The 19,930-nt window shown below is 39.7% G+C and overlaps 1 protein-coding gene across 2 annotated transcripts in view; it reads right to left on the bottom strand.

Moving 5' to 3' along the window:
• ZCCHC2 (zinc finger CCHC-type containing 2) overlaps positions 1-18,761 on the bottom strand; it is a 33,973-nt gene extending 15,212 nt beyond the window's left edge. For both annotated transcript variants that reach the window (XM_081324396.1, XM_081324397.1), the window contains exons 1-8: positions 17,442-18,761; positions 11,991-12,096; positions 11,259-11,335; positions 9,824-9,895; positions 5,783-5,895; positions 3,316-3,410; positions 989-1,072; positions 163-220 (exon numbers count right to left, since the gene is read on the bottom strand). In XM_081324396.1, coding sequence (XP_081180522.1) covers positions 163-220; positions 989-1,072; positions 3,316-3,410; positions 5,783-5,895; positions 9,824-9,895; positions 11,259-11,335; positions 11,991-12,096; positions 17,442-18,464 — 1,628 coding nt within the window. In that variant the 5' untranslated portion in view covers positions 18,465-18,761. The remainder of the gene's footprint in view (positions 1-162; positions 221-988; positions 1,073-3,315; positions 3,411-5,782; positions 5,896-9,823; positions 9,896-11,258; positions 11,336-11,990; positions 12,097-17,441) is intronic.
• Between the last annotated feature and the right edge of the window lie 1,169 nt (positions 18,762-19,930).

Genomic DNA, 19,930 nt, shown 5'->3' with positions numbered 1-19,930 from the left:
CTAAAGTCACTCAGCATCAGATCATTTATATAATAATGGCTCCTATTTTAAGAACTCTCAAACTTATCCAGGTTTGTCAAGTTATGAAAATAACTTTAAATTCCTTTTATGAATCAAATACCAAACACTAGTTTAAATGAAAAGAAAACATTTAACACTTACTTAGCAATAGGACATTTCCCATTATGTTTCTTATGAATCACTGGGTGCTGTATCATATCTAGATAGAAAATAAAGTATGATACTATTAGTTAAATATTACATTATACTGGCTTTATTATACAATATCATACAGATTTCTTCATATAAAATATGTGAGAAATTATGTTTTTAGTATCTTATCATAGCTACAATACCCAAAATAGTACTATAAAGCAGGCATGTCAAACTCGCGACGTCAAGTTACGTCACGCGACGTATCACAACTTTTCCCCCATTGCGGGCAATGGGGTGGGCGCGATTTCAGTATGATGCATCCAGCCCATGGGCCGGCAGTTTGACATGCCTGCTATAAAGTAAAACATTTAGTAACTTAGCAATCAACCTAATTGCTAATTAATATCTTTTACAATTACCTATATTTATTCTGGTAAATGTAACTTTCTTACTCATATTGCAATATGGTTAAAAGTACTAGACCTATTCAAGCCAGATGGTACAATATAACTAACATTCTGTTCAAAAACTGAAACATATAATGTTTTAGTTTTTACTTTCTAAACATTTTTAGCCTTGAGTGTCTTCTGTTTAAAACATACATACATATTTATCACATTATTCCCCTTTGGTGTAAGCAACTCTATAAAACGAACAGAAAAAAGTAGTAGCAAGCAACAGAAATTGAAAGCAGGTGATAAAAGGTGGATAAAAAAGAAAGAAAATCTGAAACTATCTTATACTACTATTATTTATTACACCTCTCCAAAGCAGAAACTTCAAAATACAACTCAGAAAGAAATTTTCATTTAATCTTGGAACAAACACTTACCTTCTTCCTGGCTTGACGCTTCTGAGCTATCCTCCTTGAAATGTTCTGGGATCTTAGTTGTCTTCAGGGAAGACTGGTAGTTATCTGAAGAGTAACAGTCATTAAACAATAAACTGTAATTATTTTAAAAGCTTAAGTAGAACAATAAACTGGATTTACAAAAAAACCTGCTGAACGTCTTAAGTTAGAGCAAGTGCAAGTGAATTCTAACAGCTGCCATTAGCAGAAATCAGTGCCTTCTGTAAGCAATATTCAATGCCATGCTCACAGGAAGATAGTATTTATATTTCTAAACAGCATCTACACACACACACACACACACACACACAAACTAGAAGGCTACAATGAAAAAATTGTGTATTTTAATGTATTTATAATTTATAAGCAATTGTGGAATTTTTCCTAATAAGAAAGAAAAGTCTTTGTCAAACATCTGTCAATGTCATGGGCATGTCCATCTAGTTTTCTTGCCTACAGACGTGGTTTGGCATTACCTTCTTCTGAATCTTTTTCAACTTTCTGGTAAAGCTTACAGAACTGCTATTTCTTTCTGGTATTCCACTCAAGTATGTATAGGACTGATTCTGCTTATCATTTTGAAATTAGATACCAGTTACATGCAACCACAGAATGTAGCTTTTCTAATAAATTAGAATCTATTAAGGAGCTGAGGTATTTCTAGATATAGGTCCATGGTGGCGAACCTATGGCACATGTGCCACAGGTGGCATGCAAAGCCCTCTCTGTGGGTACATGTGCCGTTGCCCCAGTCCTAGCCCTCAGCTAGGTTTTATAAAATCTTTTCGCTATAGGCCTCCACCGTCTGCAAAAAAAAAAAAAAAGGTTCAATAAATCAATTTCAACTTCTCGTGGGGAAAAAAAAATCTAGCAAAGTTGGAATTGATTTGATTGAACTTTTTAGTCCCACCCAGTCTGCCATTACCACCGCAGCCACACCACCCAATGGGCCACGCCCAGCCAATTGGCCTCTCCCAGCCAATTGGCCACGCCTACCCGGCACCCGATGATACGTAAGTGGGTTTTGGGTTGCAGTTTGGGCACGTGGTCTCTAAAAGGTTCGCCATCACTGATATAGGTAATCCTTGACTTATGACCACAATTGGGACTGGAAAATTTGTTATTAATGGGTCATTAAGTGAGGCATTGCACAATTGCACCCTTTTATGATTTTTGCCTGCGGTCATTAAAGCAAATCATCACATGAGCATGATTTGTGACCTTCCCTATTCAGTTTGCTTGTTGAAGGTCAGCTGTAAAGGTCATGAATAGTGATCAGATGACTGCAGGACACTGCAATGGTTGTAAATGTAAGCTGACTGCCAGGTGCCTGGATTGCAAACAATGTTACTATAGGGTCACTGCAATGATCATAAGTGTGAGGACAATCATATGTCACTTTCCTTTTGTTGAAGTGCCATTGTAACTTCAAATAGTCACTAAATGAATGGTCATAAATCAAAAACTATCTGTAAGTATTATGTTGGTGTTCATTTCATATATTCTCATTTAGTTAATTCACTTGGTTTTCATTCAAGCTGATGTACACCACAATTTGGATACCTTCATATTTTGGAGCTTAAGTCAACAGTACATCCAATTTAGGAAAAATAATTCACATGGACAGAAAATTACCTAAGCTATATTTGCATTTTATCTACATGCATTTTTCTTCGATTATAATACAAAATAAAATTTAAGGTTTCAGTTCAAGTTTTTATCTCCGCTCATGGTGATCCAAGTGATGCTGTCACTGCCCTCTTGGGGTGGCCAAGGCTTTTAAAGCCAACCAGAATCTCCTCGAGGTAAGGAGGACGGTAAATGAATGAATGAATGAATATAAATAAATAAGATCGTATTTTATGGCTGTGGAAATGGGAGATAGTTTGTTCAATCATTCTTTCACTACTCTTTACTGCAGATCTCTGTATCATTTCAGGTAACACAATCTTCTCTGCTATAACCCAACATTTGTCTTTGTTTCCTTTGCATACATATGTATAATCTAAATGCTGCACTCAACAGAAATGTGATGCTTGTAGGATGCTTTGAGGTACAGAGGATTGCTGAAGATGAAAAAGATTGGTTGCATGAGCTAAGTTACAATACATACAATTAAAAGATGCCACCCATTAACAACTATCCTGAAAGTAATATACCAAGAACACCTAGTAAAAACTATCTGATCAACAACTTGAGATGACATTCAAATCCTATAATTTTAACTGGCATAAGGATTAAATATGCTTGAACATAGGATGCTTGTGTACAAATTTATAGCAGAATAAAAATAAATCAGAGTTTCTTACTATGAGAAAGTACATCTTCCGAAGACAGAGTTTGAAAGAAGTTGTTTACTTTCTGATTCTGGAGGAAAGCTGGAGAAGTATTTGCAAAAAGTTGCCTAAAACATATTAGAAAAATCAAATGTACCAAGCAATACATTTAAGACTAAAATTTAACATAGAGAAATGCCACTGTGCCTCAAACCTCCATGCAAATAAACAGATAGATAAAAATACTGGAAGGAAATAAAGGAAAGGAGATTTTATTCTGGGCAAAGTCAGGGATGTTTAAAAGTTTGTGAATCTTTTTTGAATTTTCAATATTTCTGCATAAATATGACTTAAAACATTATCTGTTCTCCACATAGGTCCTAGAACTCAAAAAAATTTCAATAAACAAAACATTTATTTATTGTTCATTTATTTATTGACAAAAATGATCCAAAGCTACATATTTGTGTACAGTAAAAGTATGTGAACCTTTGCTTTCAGTAAATGGCATCCCCCCTTTCCCCTTGGTCAGCACTAACTGCAGCTGAATGTTTCCAATAACAGTTGATCAGTCCTGCATGTTGCCGTGAGACAATTTTAGCCCGTTCCTCCTTGCAAAACAAATTCATCTCAGGGATGCCGGTGGGCTCCTTGCGCATACTGCCCACTTCAGGTCCATCCACAACATCTCCACAAGATTAATGTCAGGACTTAACTTTGGTATTCCAAAACATTAACTTTCTTCTGCTTTAACCATTCTTTGGTTGTACAAATTGTGTGTTTTGGGCTACATTCTTGCTGCATGATCAACTTTTTCTTGAGCTTCAATTCACAGGCAGATACTCTTGACATCGTCCCATAGAATTTGCTGGTATAACCCAAATTCATGTTTCCATCAATGATGGCAAGCCGTCCTGATCCAGAAGCAGCAAAGCCGTCTCAATTTAGGATACTACTGCCGTGTTTCATAGTTGGGCTAAGGTTCTTGTGCTGGAGTGCAGTGTTTGCCTTTTATCAAAAATTGCACTTTTCATGCAAGCCAACAAGTTCTATATTTTGGTGTCATTCTCCACAGAACATTCTTCTCCACATGGTTTTTCATCCACTGTGGATGGGCAGCAATGTTCTTTTTGGAGAATACTGACTTTATTCTTGTAACCCTGCCATGCAAACCACTGTTGTCTGGTGTTCTCCTGATGATATTCTTATAAATACTGACATTTGTCAGTGCAAGAGAGGTCCTTAGTTCCTTAAACCCTGAAACCTTTCTGAAACTTCCAGAGGATTGCAACCCTTACTCTTGGTTTGAACTTGGTTACTTCTGGAGAGAGTGACAATGTTGTTGAATTGCCTCCATTTAGACGCAATCTGCATGGCAGCGAATAACTGAAATCCAAATCCTTCGGAAAAAATTCTGTAGTCCTTTCCAGGCTAGTAAGCATTAACTGTTTTTCAGAGGTCCTCACAGATCTGTTTTGTTGAAGCCATGAGAGACTAATAGGCCTTTATCATGAAGATCAGGCTTTGATTATGAATACCCAGAATTCTGTTCTTAAATAAGGCAGGACTTTCTAGTCACCCCGATTAACATTCCGTTGATTGAAACTCCTGGCTCTAATTTTCCATTCAATGAACTGATAGTGCCAGAGGTTCACATCCTTTTGCCACCAATAAATATGTCCTTTGGATCATTTTCCTCAATAAACAAATGTACAAGTATAATGCTTTTGACTCATGTGTTTAACTGGTTCTCTTTATGTGGTTTAGGACTTGTGTGGAAAACCTATCATGGTTTAGGTCATATTTTTGCAGAAATACTGAAAATCAAAAGTGTTCACAAACTTTTAAGTACATCTGTATAATAAAATGTCACAGAAACCATGTGAACAAAATATAGTATGATCCAAAAGACATTGCAGCTATCTAGATTTTAAATGACTTAAGCCATTTAGACCTATACTTTTTTCATCATACCCATGTCTACATATGTATAATCCAAATGTTGCATCCAAAACACTTTTGATACTAGTATCATACTGCATACACAGGGACAGAAATGATCCTATACATAAATATATTATTTTAAAGACAAAGCCTCACACAACTGGGAATTTTGTAGATTTTGTGTAGAAACTTTTATGCTTAGGGCCTATACCGGTAGTTAGAGAGTAGCGAGGAGGACTATAGCTTAACGGTACAAAATATGCTCAACATTTAAACGTTTGTATGTTCAACACACTTAGCAATATTCAGCTAGATCAGGAGTAGATACCTTGATACCCACTGAATGTTATAGTTACAACAACCCCTGGTTATTAAACACATTGGTTGGACCTGACAGAATTGAGAAAAATGTAGATTGCTTTACCCTGAGGTAACTAAATCTGACTCTACATAAAAGGCTGATTTCTCAGATCTCTAACTGAACAACATAATAATAAAGGAAGATAAATTGTGTCTTCCAGTAAAAATAACTATATTCATTGCTCAAAGGTTTTACCTTATCATAGGCTCAAAGTCTGAATGCCTCCTTTCTTCTTGCTTCTGTAACCCCTGATTTAATGCCGCTAAAATAGTCTTGTCAAATGATTCAGAAGAAAGATCCTTTGGAAGCTAATGAAAGGCACAGTATTAATTATTGTAGAAAAAGTAACATTTATCATAGGTAAATGGATAGACGATTATAACATTTAACTGACCCTATTAGAACTCCCTTCTTCATTCCAGAAATACACAGATCAACAATGATTTGAATGATTTTTTTTATTTAAATGGATTAGTATACCTAATAACACCGCATGACAAAGGTGAAAAGGCCATCACAACATGCACAGTAGCCAGTAGAATAGTCAACTGAACTTTATACTCTACAACAGGTATGGAATTTTTATTTAGTGAAAGGTGAAACCCACCAGACAGCAATCTTTAGAAACAGGAGATGCAAGTATAAGTTATGATGAGAGTAAGAACAGAAGGGCAAAGATGGAGTTTTGCAAGGCAAAGCACACTGACGTTTGATCTCCAGATATCCAAATATCAAAGTGAATCATGTTAAGAAGTCAGTGTCCAAACTCTCTAAAATATGTTATAAAGTAGAATGTGTGTGTGTGGGGGGGGGTGTAGGTGTGTGTGTGTGGAGAAAGAGAACACGTGCTAGGGCGTATGTCGAATTTATGATTATGTGCCTTTGGGGCAAAAGCATTGCTTTATCCATCATTCAACGCACCCTTGACTCTCATAAAACAAGCCCATTCCTGTTCACAACTTCCCTTACTGGAAATGTTTACAAGTGCCACAGAGCCTGTAAACAACACCTGGAAGGTACCTTTGACTCACTTTCAAGATGACATCTTCTTTTCTACTATGAAGAACAAGAGTCTTAGGGAGAAGGATGTAATTGTGAGGATAAGAAAGATACTTTTATAGGAGGAATCCAATTTTTGGATGATAAAACCTGCATCTTGTACCAGGGAAACTTCTTTAGAAAGACAGAGCGCTTTGCTTGTAGATAATTCAGTCATTAGAAAAACAGATAAATGAATTTGTGTATGTAAATCACTTGATAACTTACTAGACTGATGCAAATATAAGTGAATGTCATGCACTGTCTAGATAAGTGGCTAGACTGTAAACAGAAGACTTACTCCATTTTGGTACTACTGCCATTAAAAAAATATAATCTGTCACTTCTGGAAGACAAATCTAGGCTGCCAGGTAGCAGGCTGAATTCCAAGACTGCCAAACAGCGTTCTCAAAAATGCTATTTATTTCACATGCAGGGCCAACTACACAGACAAAGATTGTGAACCTGCCTGAGTGAAATGCTCGGGCCAGCAATAGGAATGTAGTTTTGTTAAGCATGGAGGAACATTCTAGGACAAGCTGAACCAAATGCCAAAAGCATTTGAACATTATATATACATGGTTCTATGTCAGTGCTGCAAGTCTCTGAGCCAAGATGAAGAAATTATATGACTGTAAACAAAAACATAGATATAATGGGTAAACAGAAACTAGGTGGAACAGAGTAGAATCCAGTCATTCCTGATTCCAACCTAAGAGAAAATACAAGGAAAGACACAAATAGTGGTGTTGTTCTTATATACTATGAATCCATAAAATATTGGAAAGCGGAATACTTTTACAGAATCACCACAGTGGCAACATCTGGCCTAATTAATGTGAAGAAATCAAAAAGCCTGTCCCAATGAAAACCCCAAAAGGAGCAAAACATACATTCTGTTTTGTCAGAAGATACGTTAAGATGACAAGAGGGTATATACATAGAGAGAGAGAATCTGAGCAGCATGCAACCAATATCAAAGAGAATCGCTTTGAAAAATATATTTGATGTGGAGTCCTTGATGCCCTCTGAGCTTGGCTGTTCACTTGCAAACGTTTCACTATCCCATTATGTAACATCATCAGTGCCCGTGAGTGTGGCGCTTGTTCATTTTTATTATATAGAAGCTTGTCCTGATGGGATCGGAAGAGGTGTGACAGAATAAAAGGAATGCTCAAAGACAGCATGGAACCGGCAGGGAAACTGAATTACTTATTTCTATCCATCTTTACTACAGAAAATATTGGATAGATACCTAGGCTTATATTGACTTTTAGGAGCGAGAAGACTGGAAGAACAAAAGTAAACTAAAAAGGTAAAGGTAAAGGTTCCTCCGCACATGCGTGCTAGTCGTTTCCGACTCCAGGGGCCGGTGCTCATCTCCGTTTCAAAGCCGAAGAGCCAGCGGTTGTCCGAGGACGTCTCCGTGGTCATGTGGCCGGCATGACTAGACGCCAAAGGCGCACGGAGCGCTGTTACCTTCCCACTGTAGTGGTCCCTATTTTTCTACTTGCATTTTTACGTGCTTTCGAACTGCTAGGCTGGCAGAAGCTGGGACGAGTAACAGGCGCTCGCTCTGCTACGCGGCACTCGGGATTCGACCCGCCAAACTGCCGACCTTCTGATCGACAAGCTCAGCGTCCTAACCCACTGAGCCACTGCGTCCCCTCAAAAGTAAACTAAGGTAACATAATTACCTGAATTCTAAGTCATCTTGCGAGAATACAAAGAGCAAACTCTCAAATCCTGATAGAATCCATCCAAGAATTCTTAAATAACTCAAAAGTGCTGACTACTAGTAAAAATAAATTATTTGGCCTGCAAACTGGGCTCAAGCAACAAAAGGACTGGAATGTAGCCATTGTGATACCAATTTTTCAAAGGGACTCAAAAGAAGATTTGGGAAAATTATAGGGCCAGTAATCATAGTATCTGTTCCAGAGAGATTAGTACATATGGTAGGTAACCTAATTAAAACACACACAAATACAAAGATATAGAACAAGAATTAAGGTAAATCAACATGAATTCTGATCAAGTAAATCCTGTCTCACTAGCTTTATACTGCAAACTTAAGAGCACTAAGAGGCATGTGGATGGAACTGTTAATAAGATATACCTCATTTAAAAAAAACACCATCTTGGCCAAAGTTGTTCTTCAAAGATGCTCAATTAAATTAGCAGTCATGGAACAAGAGAACTCAAATATATTATAAATTGCTAACTTTTTTTTTTTTAAAAAAAGAAAAGTAAAGAGAAGTTAAATGGTAATTTTCTTAATGGAGGGAAGTAAGAAATAGATATATTTAGGAATCTGTGCTGGACCAGTGCTTTTTAACTTGTTCGTAACTCATCTTGAAGTATAGATAAACAATGAACTGGCAAGTATGGATGAGAGTAAACAAATTAGGATGTTAAAAACTGAACGGAAGATTAAGCACTTAATTAATCCATGGAGTTAATTCCCACAGTACATGTGGATGACCTCTAAGTTGAATGAGTGATGAATAAAATCATGGAATACAGGTTTATCAGAGGCTATTTATTTTGAAAACTTAGTATTATATCTATATTTGGGGTACATGTCTTCAAACATCAATTGCAAGAGAACAATGGCAGGAAACGGGCATTTTTGGTCCAGAAGCATATGGTCAGCAATGTAACAAAATGCTGAACTACAATGGTACTTGGCTCTATTTATGTTATCATATTCATCAAAAGTAAACTGGATGAGCAGAAATGTACCTTCTCCTTTGTGTTTTCAATTGGTCTCAGTAGTGCAATTTGACTCATAACTTTTTGCCAACTACCCCAACATTTCCTGATGGGTTATTTAAAAAAAAAACCAGCAAAATCAGCACAAGGATGAAACCTTATGAAATTATAGAGTGATGTTCATAACTTGTGAAAAGTGGAATAAAAATATTTGATTTGACCCTTGCACAAGTTGAAGAAAGTATTTTCTGAAACTAGAACAATATTTGTATCACTAGAAACAATTTATTGCTTCCTAAGCAGTTATAAGTGGTTAATATTTCATAAGAAATAATACCTGTATATATTCGTCTAGAAATTGAATACATGAATTTTTTGACAGATTAGCAGATCAACCCGGCGTATCAAAATCAATCTACCATTGTAATCCGAAGTAAAACATCATGCCATCTAGCTTTATTGCACAAGCCTTTGAATGTTTACCTTTAAGAGAAATTCTTGTAGTTCCTGATGTGTTTTTGTTACAGAGGATACAGAATGATCAGACCAGATTACCTGAATGAAAAAGAAAAAAAATCCTTGAAAGTTCTGTTTCTATAAAACTAAGCTACAGGTAGTTTTCGATTTATCACCACAATTGAGCCCAAAATTTCCACTGCAAAGCAAGACAGTTATTAAGTGAATTTGCCCATTTTATTATATTTCTTGCCACAGTTGTTAAGTGAATCACTGCAGTTGTTGTTAGCAACACAGTTAAGTAAATCTGGCTTCCCCATTGACTTTGCTTGTCAAAGGGTCGCAGATACTGGAACAGTCATAAATACATGCCAGCTGCCAAGCTTCCAAATTTTGATCATGGGGATGATGCAACAGTCGTAAATATGAACAATGGTCATAAATCGCATTTTTCAGTGCATTTGTAATTTCAAAAGGTCACTAAATTGAGGAATACCTGCATTTCATACTCAAACACTAAGTAACTAAGACAGATTTTAGAAACAAAAAACTAGAAAAATTAAGAAATTGGTTCCTACTGGTTCCAATCAATAGCTTGTTTAGTCCAGCAGTCTTAACAGAAAGTGACCAGTCTGGTATATTCAGGAAGTTCAAAACCATGGATAGCCTTTCTCTGCTGCTGATCTCAAGTAGCTTTGCTAATTTCAGAGGTTACTGTTAATCCTGGGCCATACTTCCAGGGGTAGTTAGCAACATTTAAGACCTCCACGAGTTTATTTAATCTCCCTTTAGGATTATCTAAACTAGTGATCGTCACTACGTGTAATGACAAAAACATTCCACAGCTTATCCATTCATTTTTTTATTCCATTCAATCATGTCCTATTCTTGAACACTACCTGAACAAGTCCAAGCAGGTTTTCTGGCAGTAGTTTTGAGAAGTAGTTTTGCCATTGCTGCCCTCCTAAGGCTGAGAGAAAGTGACTAGATCATCCATCTGGCTTTGAGCATAAGGCGGGAACTCATAGTCTCCTGATTTTTAGCTTGACGCTTGAATCATTACAACAAAATGACCCTCCATTCCTTATTTACTGGTCCTAAATCTCCCCATGTTTAATCTTGTTAAAATTAATTTTTAATATTACAAGAACAAACCAACTTTTGGACCCTTATGAATCTAAAATGCAGATAAATGTCTTTGTTTCATTCACAAATTTTATCTATTATTCATATTTAATGTCCTTATTCTGGGACAGATAAATTTGTTTTATTTCTCTTCCCAGCTATGTGAAAAGAAAATTGAGCAGCATGCAAGTCGAGCATTTTAATAGGCTCCTTGTTAATCATGGCACTAAACTATGATTTACCATTATGACTAATGCATGCATGAATCAGTTTTTTTTAGATCCCATGTAATTTTTAATTACAGAGATGTGACCATGAGATACCGTAGATAACTTACTTTGAAAGTATACTCCAAATGTTTATCAGATCTTTTCCTAGGTACTCCTTTAAGCATTATTTTCTGAATGTGTACAGCTGAAAATAAAGAAAACAAAACACAATCAGTAATTCACAGTGCTGTGTAAGATATATCTTTTTCACTTATTTGGCCATTGTGTTACTAGACATTTATTACTATTGTGTAACTATAACTAGAAATTTAGATTTTTAATAAATTTCAAGAGATCAATGGAATGTCAATTTGCTTCTACCCTTTCAGTTTTATAATTCCTTAATTACAATTATAATCCATAATTATCCTTAATTATGGATTAACAGCAACTGGGTCACTGCACTGAAGGTCTTCCCCACAGTATTATCCATTCCGTGATTGCTTTGAGCAGTCCAAGTGTATGAAACAAATCTGAGTACGTGGAATGAAAGTCTTCTCATGTAAGACTGGATATAACATAGGACTCAGTTACTAAATATATGTTATCCCTGAAATAGTTAACATAGATTCAACAACGCAAATGAATACTTTTGCTTCTGGCCTCCTAAAGAGTTAGTGGAATGCTTTAATAATCAATAATTATTAAATGTTCTCACTCATTTCACCAGGTACAAAGATTGGAAGAAACTACAAGTTTACCAGATATTAGTTGTATACTTATCACAGCTAGTTTGTAATAATATGATAAACAATTTTCCTAGAAGTGAAGCTTTTCAAGACATAAATATATTGAAATACCTTCTTGCTGTGATCTGTGAGTGGTTACCATAAGTTTATCATGAACTGCTGCCCTTTGTTCAAGTGAACTGCTTTCGCTGGTTGGCATGCAGTTATGGGAAAAGTTCTAAATTGAAGGAAAGAAAAATCAGTGTTACATATAAATGTTATCACTTTTAACAATACAAAAAATCAAAATGCTGTAATCTTAAAGTTTCAGGTATTTTTCACTCCCTACTTGAATCCCACAAAATTAAGATGAAATACTTAAGTTGAAATGTTGTCAAAACATCTTCACCCAGAAACTTTAGTTTGCCATGTACATCATTTGTCGTAGCAAATTCAATACTTATTCTTTTCCATTATACTGGCAGTGTATTAAAAAGCATTTTTAGAAAAAAATGAAACCTATCCTATGCTAATCTTCAGTGCTATATAAAATATACAGACAGCAACAGCTCATATCTTTTAGGCATTTTGCTCGTTTTCCTTTAAAAAAAAACCTTATGAACTTAAGGTAAACAAAACTATGTTTCCCCACTAAACTTTTAACATTTATGACCTACTCTAGAAACTTCAGAGGACATGTGTATGTGTGTGTGTGTTTGTACTCTCATCTATTATCAGTCCATGTTTATTTCTCCTTTCATTCAATTACTACTCTTAACAAGAATGGTTTGCTTAAGGAGAATGATTGACTACTACACATTTCAAAACTTAAGCTGTGTCTTACTACTTCATCTCTATGGTTTGTAGGTGTTGGTATCTTTGACAGCAATGCTTATCACTTTTTATTCATGGAAGCTTGTGCAGAGGTGTTTTGCATCTTTTAAAATCTGTTTACAATATAATATTGCAACTTGGGAATCAAATATATAGGAATCCAAATAAATCTGACATTATCAGCTAGCTGGTACCGTTACAAAATATGGAATCCTTTAAATCAACATCGTGGCATGAGACCAGGATATTTAAGGGACATTCTATCTCTACCGACAAAAGGGATAGATCTGGCAAAAGGGTGTCATCTGGCAAAACCTAGGAATATGTCTTGTCTGTAGCAGCATCTGCCCTTTGGAGCATCATTCTTGCTGAGATTAGATTAGCACCAATCCCACTGGTCTTTTGTAAAGCCGTTAAGATTGGCTTTTCTCTCAGGTGTGGGGGTTAGGAGGCAATTGAGTGGATGAGTTATATGTATTTGTTTTGGCTGGTTTTAGCTTTGGTAGCTACTTTTCTTTTCGCTTTTCAAAGTGTTTTTATTTATTCAGTTTTTGTAAACTAAACAATGCAAACTTCTTACTGCATTGGTGTTTTCAATGTATCAGCTATCAAGAATCATACTATGTAAGATGAGCAGCTATGTAAAACTAATAACTAAATAGGAAGCTTCCAAGACACTTATCAAATAAATAAAGAATAGTCTCAACTTCTTCTATTTTTATGAAAGGACACCAGATCTATTCATCAGAAATGTTACCCTAAAATAAACATTTTCTTTAAAAGCCAATGGTGACAAAGGCTCTGAGAAACAGCAATTAAACTTTCCGCAATTTCCACCGTGTAGGAATACATGAAACTGACTTTTAACTTTAAAATAGCAAATACACTTCCACTTATAATCAACAGATACTGAAGGCTCCCAACATTTATTTTCTTTTAATTATTCCATACTATCAAAAACATAAGCAACAAGATCAACACTAGGCTGTTCTGCATGACAGCTTTAAAATGAAGTTTTACAGTGTGGGAGCCTAAAGAAAAGTATTCCAGTTTAAATAAATCCTATCTACAAAAATATTTTGACTACTACTCTCCTTCACCATTAAAGCAAAATAGAGATTCTGCCCGCATGAAAAATAAAGAAAAGATAAAAGGCTTCCCTCGTCCAGTCATTTCTGACTCTAGGGGGCGCTGCTCATCTCAGTTTTTTAGCTAAGGGAGCCAGCATTGTCTAAAGATATTTCCATGGTCATGTGGTCAGCATGATTACAAGCCGAGGCACATGGAGCGCTGTTACCTTCCCACCAAACTAGTACCTATTTATCTACTTGCCTAAATACTTCCTTTGCCCTTCTTTCATTACCCATTAGATAGGGGTGTGCAATTAATTTTCTCAAGGGGCCACTTGAGAAACTGGGACTGTTGCAGAGGACTGCTGCTGCCTGACACGCAGCTCCACCCTGGGATTGCCCGCAGGCTGTAAAATGCCCAGGTCTGTATTAGATACTCTAGTGACTAATCCATTCAGGATACCATTTTTCCCAAGGGTATGATTAAAGAACCATTTCTATTCCCATTGGGAATAGACAAATGGTTAAAATGGCTCTTTAGCCCAAACTCATCCTTCCTACAGATTAGGCACTCCAGTATCTAATTTCAGAGTCGGGTGGACCCTGCCCTGAGCACTTTATAAGAGGAAAACTTTTATTGCAAGAATGCAGACTGAAGAACAGAACAGTCACCACAACAGGAGTGGCAGACATTTAAGAAGAGAGAAGCAGGTAAACTCATGGAATTGGAGAACTGATAACGGTAAAGACTTCATTTGCTGCCAGCAAAATTGGCCAACCACTGTAGGTTTAAGTTAAATTTAAGTTTAAGTTTATTGAATTTATATACCGCCCTTTTCCCGTAGGACTCAGGGCGGTTTACAAAGTATTTAAAAACATCAATACAATACAAGAGTTAAAAACAGTTAAAATAATTAAATTTGATCCCTGAGGGAAAAAAAAACAAAAAACCTCTCAGCCTAGGCCGGAAAGCTCAAAGAGCCAGGTCTTCAGGTCCCGGCGGAATGACCGAAGGTCGGGGGCAGTCCTAAGCTCCACGGGCAGCTGGTTCCACAGGGCAGGCGCACCCACTGAGAAGGCCCTCCCCCTGGGTGTTATCCGCCGGCAGTCTTTTACAGGCGGCACCTTGAGAAGGCCCTCCAAGTGGGAGCACACAGGACGAAGGGAACTTGATGCCAGCAGTAGGTGTTCCCTCAAATATCCCGGACCCAAGCCATTTAGGGCTTTATAGGTTTTTTTTAAAAAAAATTTAATTCCATTTATATCCCGCCCTTCTCCGAAGACTCAGGGCGGCTTACAAGCTTAGCAGTAGCCTTCATTCTATGTATATGCCTGCTTATTAGGGCTTTCACACACACCCCAAGCAGCATTATTACAAAGTCAGCTTAATTGCCCCCAACAATCTGGGTTAAGTGCTGCAGCACCTAAATCTGTGGACAGGGATCCATTTTCAGTGCGTTCAGAAGTAGCACCTTTGCCTTGATGGCTGGAATAAAAGAGTTTATTCCCTCCACCTTTCTTTCCTCAGCAGTACACAAATCCCTTAGAAGAGGGGGCTGTTGCCCGTTCCGAACTGGGCTGGAGAAGCGGTGGGCGAGTGTGTGCATGCACACAGGTCTACTTGTGCATGCGGCAGGCGTGTAAGTGCACGCAGCTCCATTTGTACCCACCACTTGTGCGAATGGAGCTGCGTGTGCATGCCCACCACTCACACGGAACCATTCCCTCTCCCCTTTTAGTTGCTCCTCATGAAGAAACTGTAAGACAGTGTTTCTGGCAGGTTTACAGCTCTGGGAGAAGAGAGAATAATTAGCTTGCTGAAACCATGATTGGTGCCTTCAAAAATACACTGGATTTGTATTTCTAATCACTTATTGACTGCTTTTCAGAAAACATGATAGAAAGAAAACATGATAGGGTGACACCTTGAAGGTTGGACTCTAGAGGGATCTAGAAGAAACTGAAGATTACAGGTAAGGAACAAAACCTCTGTAATTTGACTAATATAGAACAAAGCAGAATATTTAACACTGGACATATTGAAGGATGTTTTTGAACAATGAACTCAGAGGGTGTAAGCCTCTGTAGACACTGTTTAAAAATATTATAAAAGAGGAGCAAGTTATATGTGACAAGACTGAGACTCTGAAAGTGGATTTAAAAATAACAGTCTACAGAAATGATATGGAAAAAGATGGTACACCGCACATACAAAAGAAGATGGCCAAAGTCTTAATAATTAAAAACAATATACAAATAACAAACCAATAGGGTAACCTAGGCAATTTTCCTATGTTGATTTACAAAGAGTCTTGTTAAAGCTTTTAAAAATTTTTTTGAGAAGGGTCAAAGAAAAAAATGATGAAGCTTTAAGGATTTATTTTTAGATAAGATATGGGAAGAAGAGATTATTTATTTTAAAAAAGTCATAAGTTATTAAAAGTGTTTAAACTTGTGATGAAGGGGGAAGCCATTTCTTCATATATTTTCCCTTACATTTTTTTCTTTTCTGCACTTTTTCTTTTATGGGTTGTATTAGTTTTTATCTTTTTAATTATTTTTAATAAAATTACTATATAAAAAACATATCCAAAGGACAGAAGAATCAACAAATTACAGCCCTTCCCCCCTTTATGTTTTCATAACTATAATCTTTGGCAGCCCAGAGATCTGTTATCAGGTCTGGCAGGATTTGTAAAAGATTACTGTTCAATACATTGGGAAGACAGACCATGCAAAAGGCAAATGGCACTGAAAATTAGTAGCCAGCAAACCAGAAGGTGAAGAGGCATGCTCACAACAACCCCAAATGACCAAGTGAAATTGGGCTGGCCCCATCTCTACTTTTATTGTGATATGAAGTGCTGAAGGTGACATTATTAACTTTGATGTCCCCTAAATACAGGTGGTGAGAGATCTCCAGATTTAAGTTAGTAAGTCATGGGGAAAGAGCTCACCAAACCAGCTTCTTCCTTACCAACGGATTATGTTATTAAATGCTGTAAACTAATCCTGTTTGTGCATTACCTTACAAACAGGTCAAAGCAAAACAAAACCACAGGAGTTCTTAGTTGATGCTTCTCAACTGGCCTTCCCCAAACAAGTTTCCTCTGGATGTGAGGCATTACAATTCTTTAGTGTGTGTTGCTGTTAACCCATTCTGGATGAGGAAGATGGAAGCTGTGTTATCAAAGTGAGTGTGTGTGTGTGTATAATAGCAGGTAGAAGCAGCAACAAAGACACTTTCTGAAAGAGCTCATTCGTGACTGCCGATTAAACGTGAGAAGGGCTGCAGTGTGTGTGTGTGTGTGTGTGTGTGTGTGTAATAGCAGATAGAAGCAGCAACAAAGACACTTTCTGAAACAGCTCATTCGTGACTACCGATTAAACGTGAGAAGGGCTGCAGTGTGTGTGTGTGTGTGTGTGTGTGTGTGTGTGTGTGTGTAATAGCAGGTAGAAGCAGCAACAAAGACACTTTCTGAAAGAGCTCATTCGTGACTACCGATTAAACGTGAGAAGGGCTGCAGTGTGTGTGTGTGTGTGTGTGTGTGTAATAGCAGGTAGAAGAAGCAACAAAGACACTTTCTGAAAGAGCTCATTCGTGACTACCGATTAAACGTGAGAAGGGCTGCAGTGTGTGTGTGTGTGTGTGGTGTGAATGTGGAAGGGATGCCCTTACCCGTGATCCCCGGCAAGTGAACCCCTCCACCTCGTCTTCATCCCGGCAGAGGGCTCTCCGCAGCCTTTCCAAGTGCTCTCTGAACGTGACTCTCTGATGGAAAGAGAAGGCCGGGTGCAAAGAAGCCATGGTGAAAAGGAGCAAGAGCTCCTCTTGAGCCACCAGCCCCAGGCCCGCCGTCTCCGGTCCAGCTAAGGCGGCCTCGGCGGCCTCCTCCTCTTCCTCTTCCTCCTCCTCCCCCACTCCTTTCCTTCCCGGGCGCGGGGGCCCAAGCGACCGGCAGCTCTGCAAGATGGCATCCACACGGGGCAGCAGGCGATGCAGGCGGCTGGCAGCCTCGCGGTTCTCGGATCCCAGCAGGGCCAGATAGACGATGAGCTTGGACCGCACCGCCGGGTCGCGGAAGTCGCTGCCGCCCAAGGCGAGCAGAGGAGCCGACGGAGGGGGGGAACCAGCCGCCGCAGCCCCGGGAGGAGAAGACGGGGGCGGCGGCGGCGTCGTGAGCAGCTGCGGCGGCTCCCGGCTGCCCCCGGCGTTGCTTCCCGCCGGGGCAGCGTCGGCGGCGGCGGTTCCCGAAGCGGCGGCGCCCCCGCCGTTAGCTTTGGCCTCCGAGTCCCGCAGGCAATGGTAGTCCTTTCGAGCCAGCTCCTCCAGGCAGGAGCCCAGGAAGCGCAACTCCAGCGGGTTGAGCAAGTCGAGCAGCCCGACGGCGAACTCCAGCCGCTGAGCCGAGCCCAGGGCCAGGCCGAACCACTCGTAGACGGCTTCGCGGGCCCCACCTCCGGCCGAGCAGCCGCAAAGGCAGCGGAGAGCCGCCGGAGATCCTGCGGCGCCCGGGGCCACCATCGCCCCGGATCCCGCTTGGCTGCGTGGCGGCTGATTGGTTAGGCCTCCGCCCCCGCAGCTGCCGTGGAGCCGCAGCGGGATTCCGGCGGCCGCTCCCGCCTCGTCTCCCTCCGCCCTTTTACGGCTCGTCGTTTGCCGTTGCGGGGGCTGCTTCGCCGGCAGCTTCATCTTCAGCATCCTCGAGACGGAGGAGGACGGGAAAGGGCGGGAACTGGGCGGACTCAGCGCCGCCAGCGGGGTGGTCAAGAGCCGCCGCCGCTCATCGCCTTCCCCTCCCGCCGCCCTTTAGAGAGGAAGCCCTGGTTCCAGCCGAGGAAGGGCGGCGGGAGGGGGGGGGAACTTTGCAACGGCGCTGGCTGGAAAGGAGGCAATGGCGGCCGCCGTTCCTCTTGTCAGCTGCCGAAGCGGCGCGCCAAGACCTCGCGGGCGGGGTCAGCGAAGGAGCGAAAGGGAGAACGGGCCGGACTGCGCAAGTCAACCCTCGTCGCTTGACGATAATTCTCCTTTTCACCCCCAGCGAAGAAAAAGTGTGAAGCGGGGTGGTGGTGGTGGGGGGGAGGAACGGGCGGGAGAGTTCAACCGAGGCGGGGAGGGGGGGGTGGTAAATCGGCGAAAGAGGACGAAATCGAAGTGGAACATTCCGCGGCAGCCAATCGGGGGCGGGTTCGCCCATTGCGTCACTGCGCGCAGTTCCGAGGGCCTTCGGGAGGTCTCGTGGCCTCGGCGGGGGAGCGTCCCGCTGGGGTCCGCCAAAGCGCTGGGCTGTCTAAGTCATCTCCTTTTCCCAATCGGCTGTGGGTCATGTTTGCAGCCTATATTTGTATCCATCATATGATTAGGGCAGGGGTAGGCAACCTCGGCTCTTTTATGACTCATGGACTTCAACTCCCAGAATTCCTGAGCCAGCTTGGCTGGCTCAGGAATTCTGGGAGTTGAAGTCCATGAGTCATAAAAGAGACGAGGTTGCCTACCCCTGGATTAGGGGTTTAAACTGAAATAGGTTTCACATTTCATCCGGTGTATTTTTTTTTAATTTTTATTTTATTTTAATTCCATTTATATCCTGCCCTTCTCCGAAGACTCAGGGCGGCTTACAAGCTTAGCAGTATTGATGGAGGCTGTGATGCTATTCCTATTTACTGGGCGGTTAGCCCAGTGACTCAGTCGATTTATTGAATTTATATCGTATTTTTACTCCATAGTCTCGGGATAATTGTGTAAAGCCATCACTTCTCCCATTTTCCCCCCCACAACAATGTCCCTAGGAAGTTAGTCTGAGAACGCTCCTGAATATGGATCCTATGCTTTTATGAATACATTAGTACCGGTAATTTTAACCTATGAATGGGTAAGCTTAATACTACAATATAACCAAGTTTCATTTCCTATCACCTTAAAAATGATTTGTACAATGGCGGATTTACAAGAAATATACATGTCATAAATTATTCTTCATTGCTAATGCATATTTTTACTTCTCTGTCACCCATCTCACTGAGATAGTGACACTAGGCAAATCTAAAGCATTAGTTAGCACATGCAATGTAATGCGGCGAGTAGCAAAATGTGGCTGGATTTACAGCCCATTTACCAAAAATGTGGTTTATTTGTACTACAGCATGTCATCTAAATTTTCTCAGTGT

This window comes from Vipera berus, assembly GCF_964194415.1.
Source record: "Vipera berus genome assembly, chromosome: 3".
NCBI lineage: Eukaryota > Metazoa > Chordata > Lepidosauria > Squamata > Viperidae > Vipera > Vipera berus.
The sequence above is the reverse complement of the archived record's forward strand: the minus strand, read 5'-3'. Positions and strand labels throughout refer to the sequence as shown.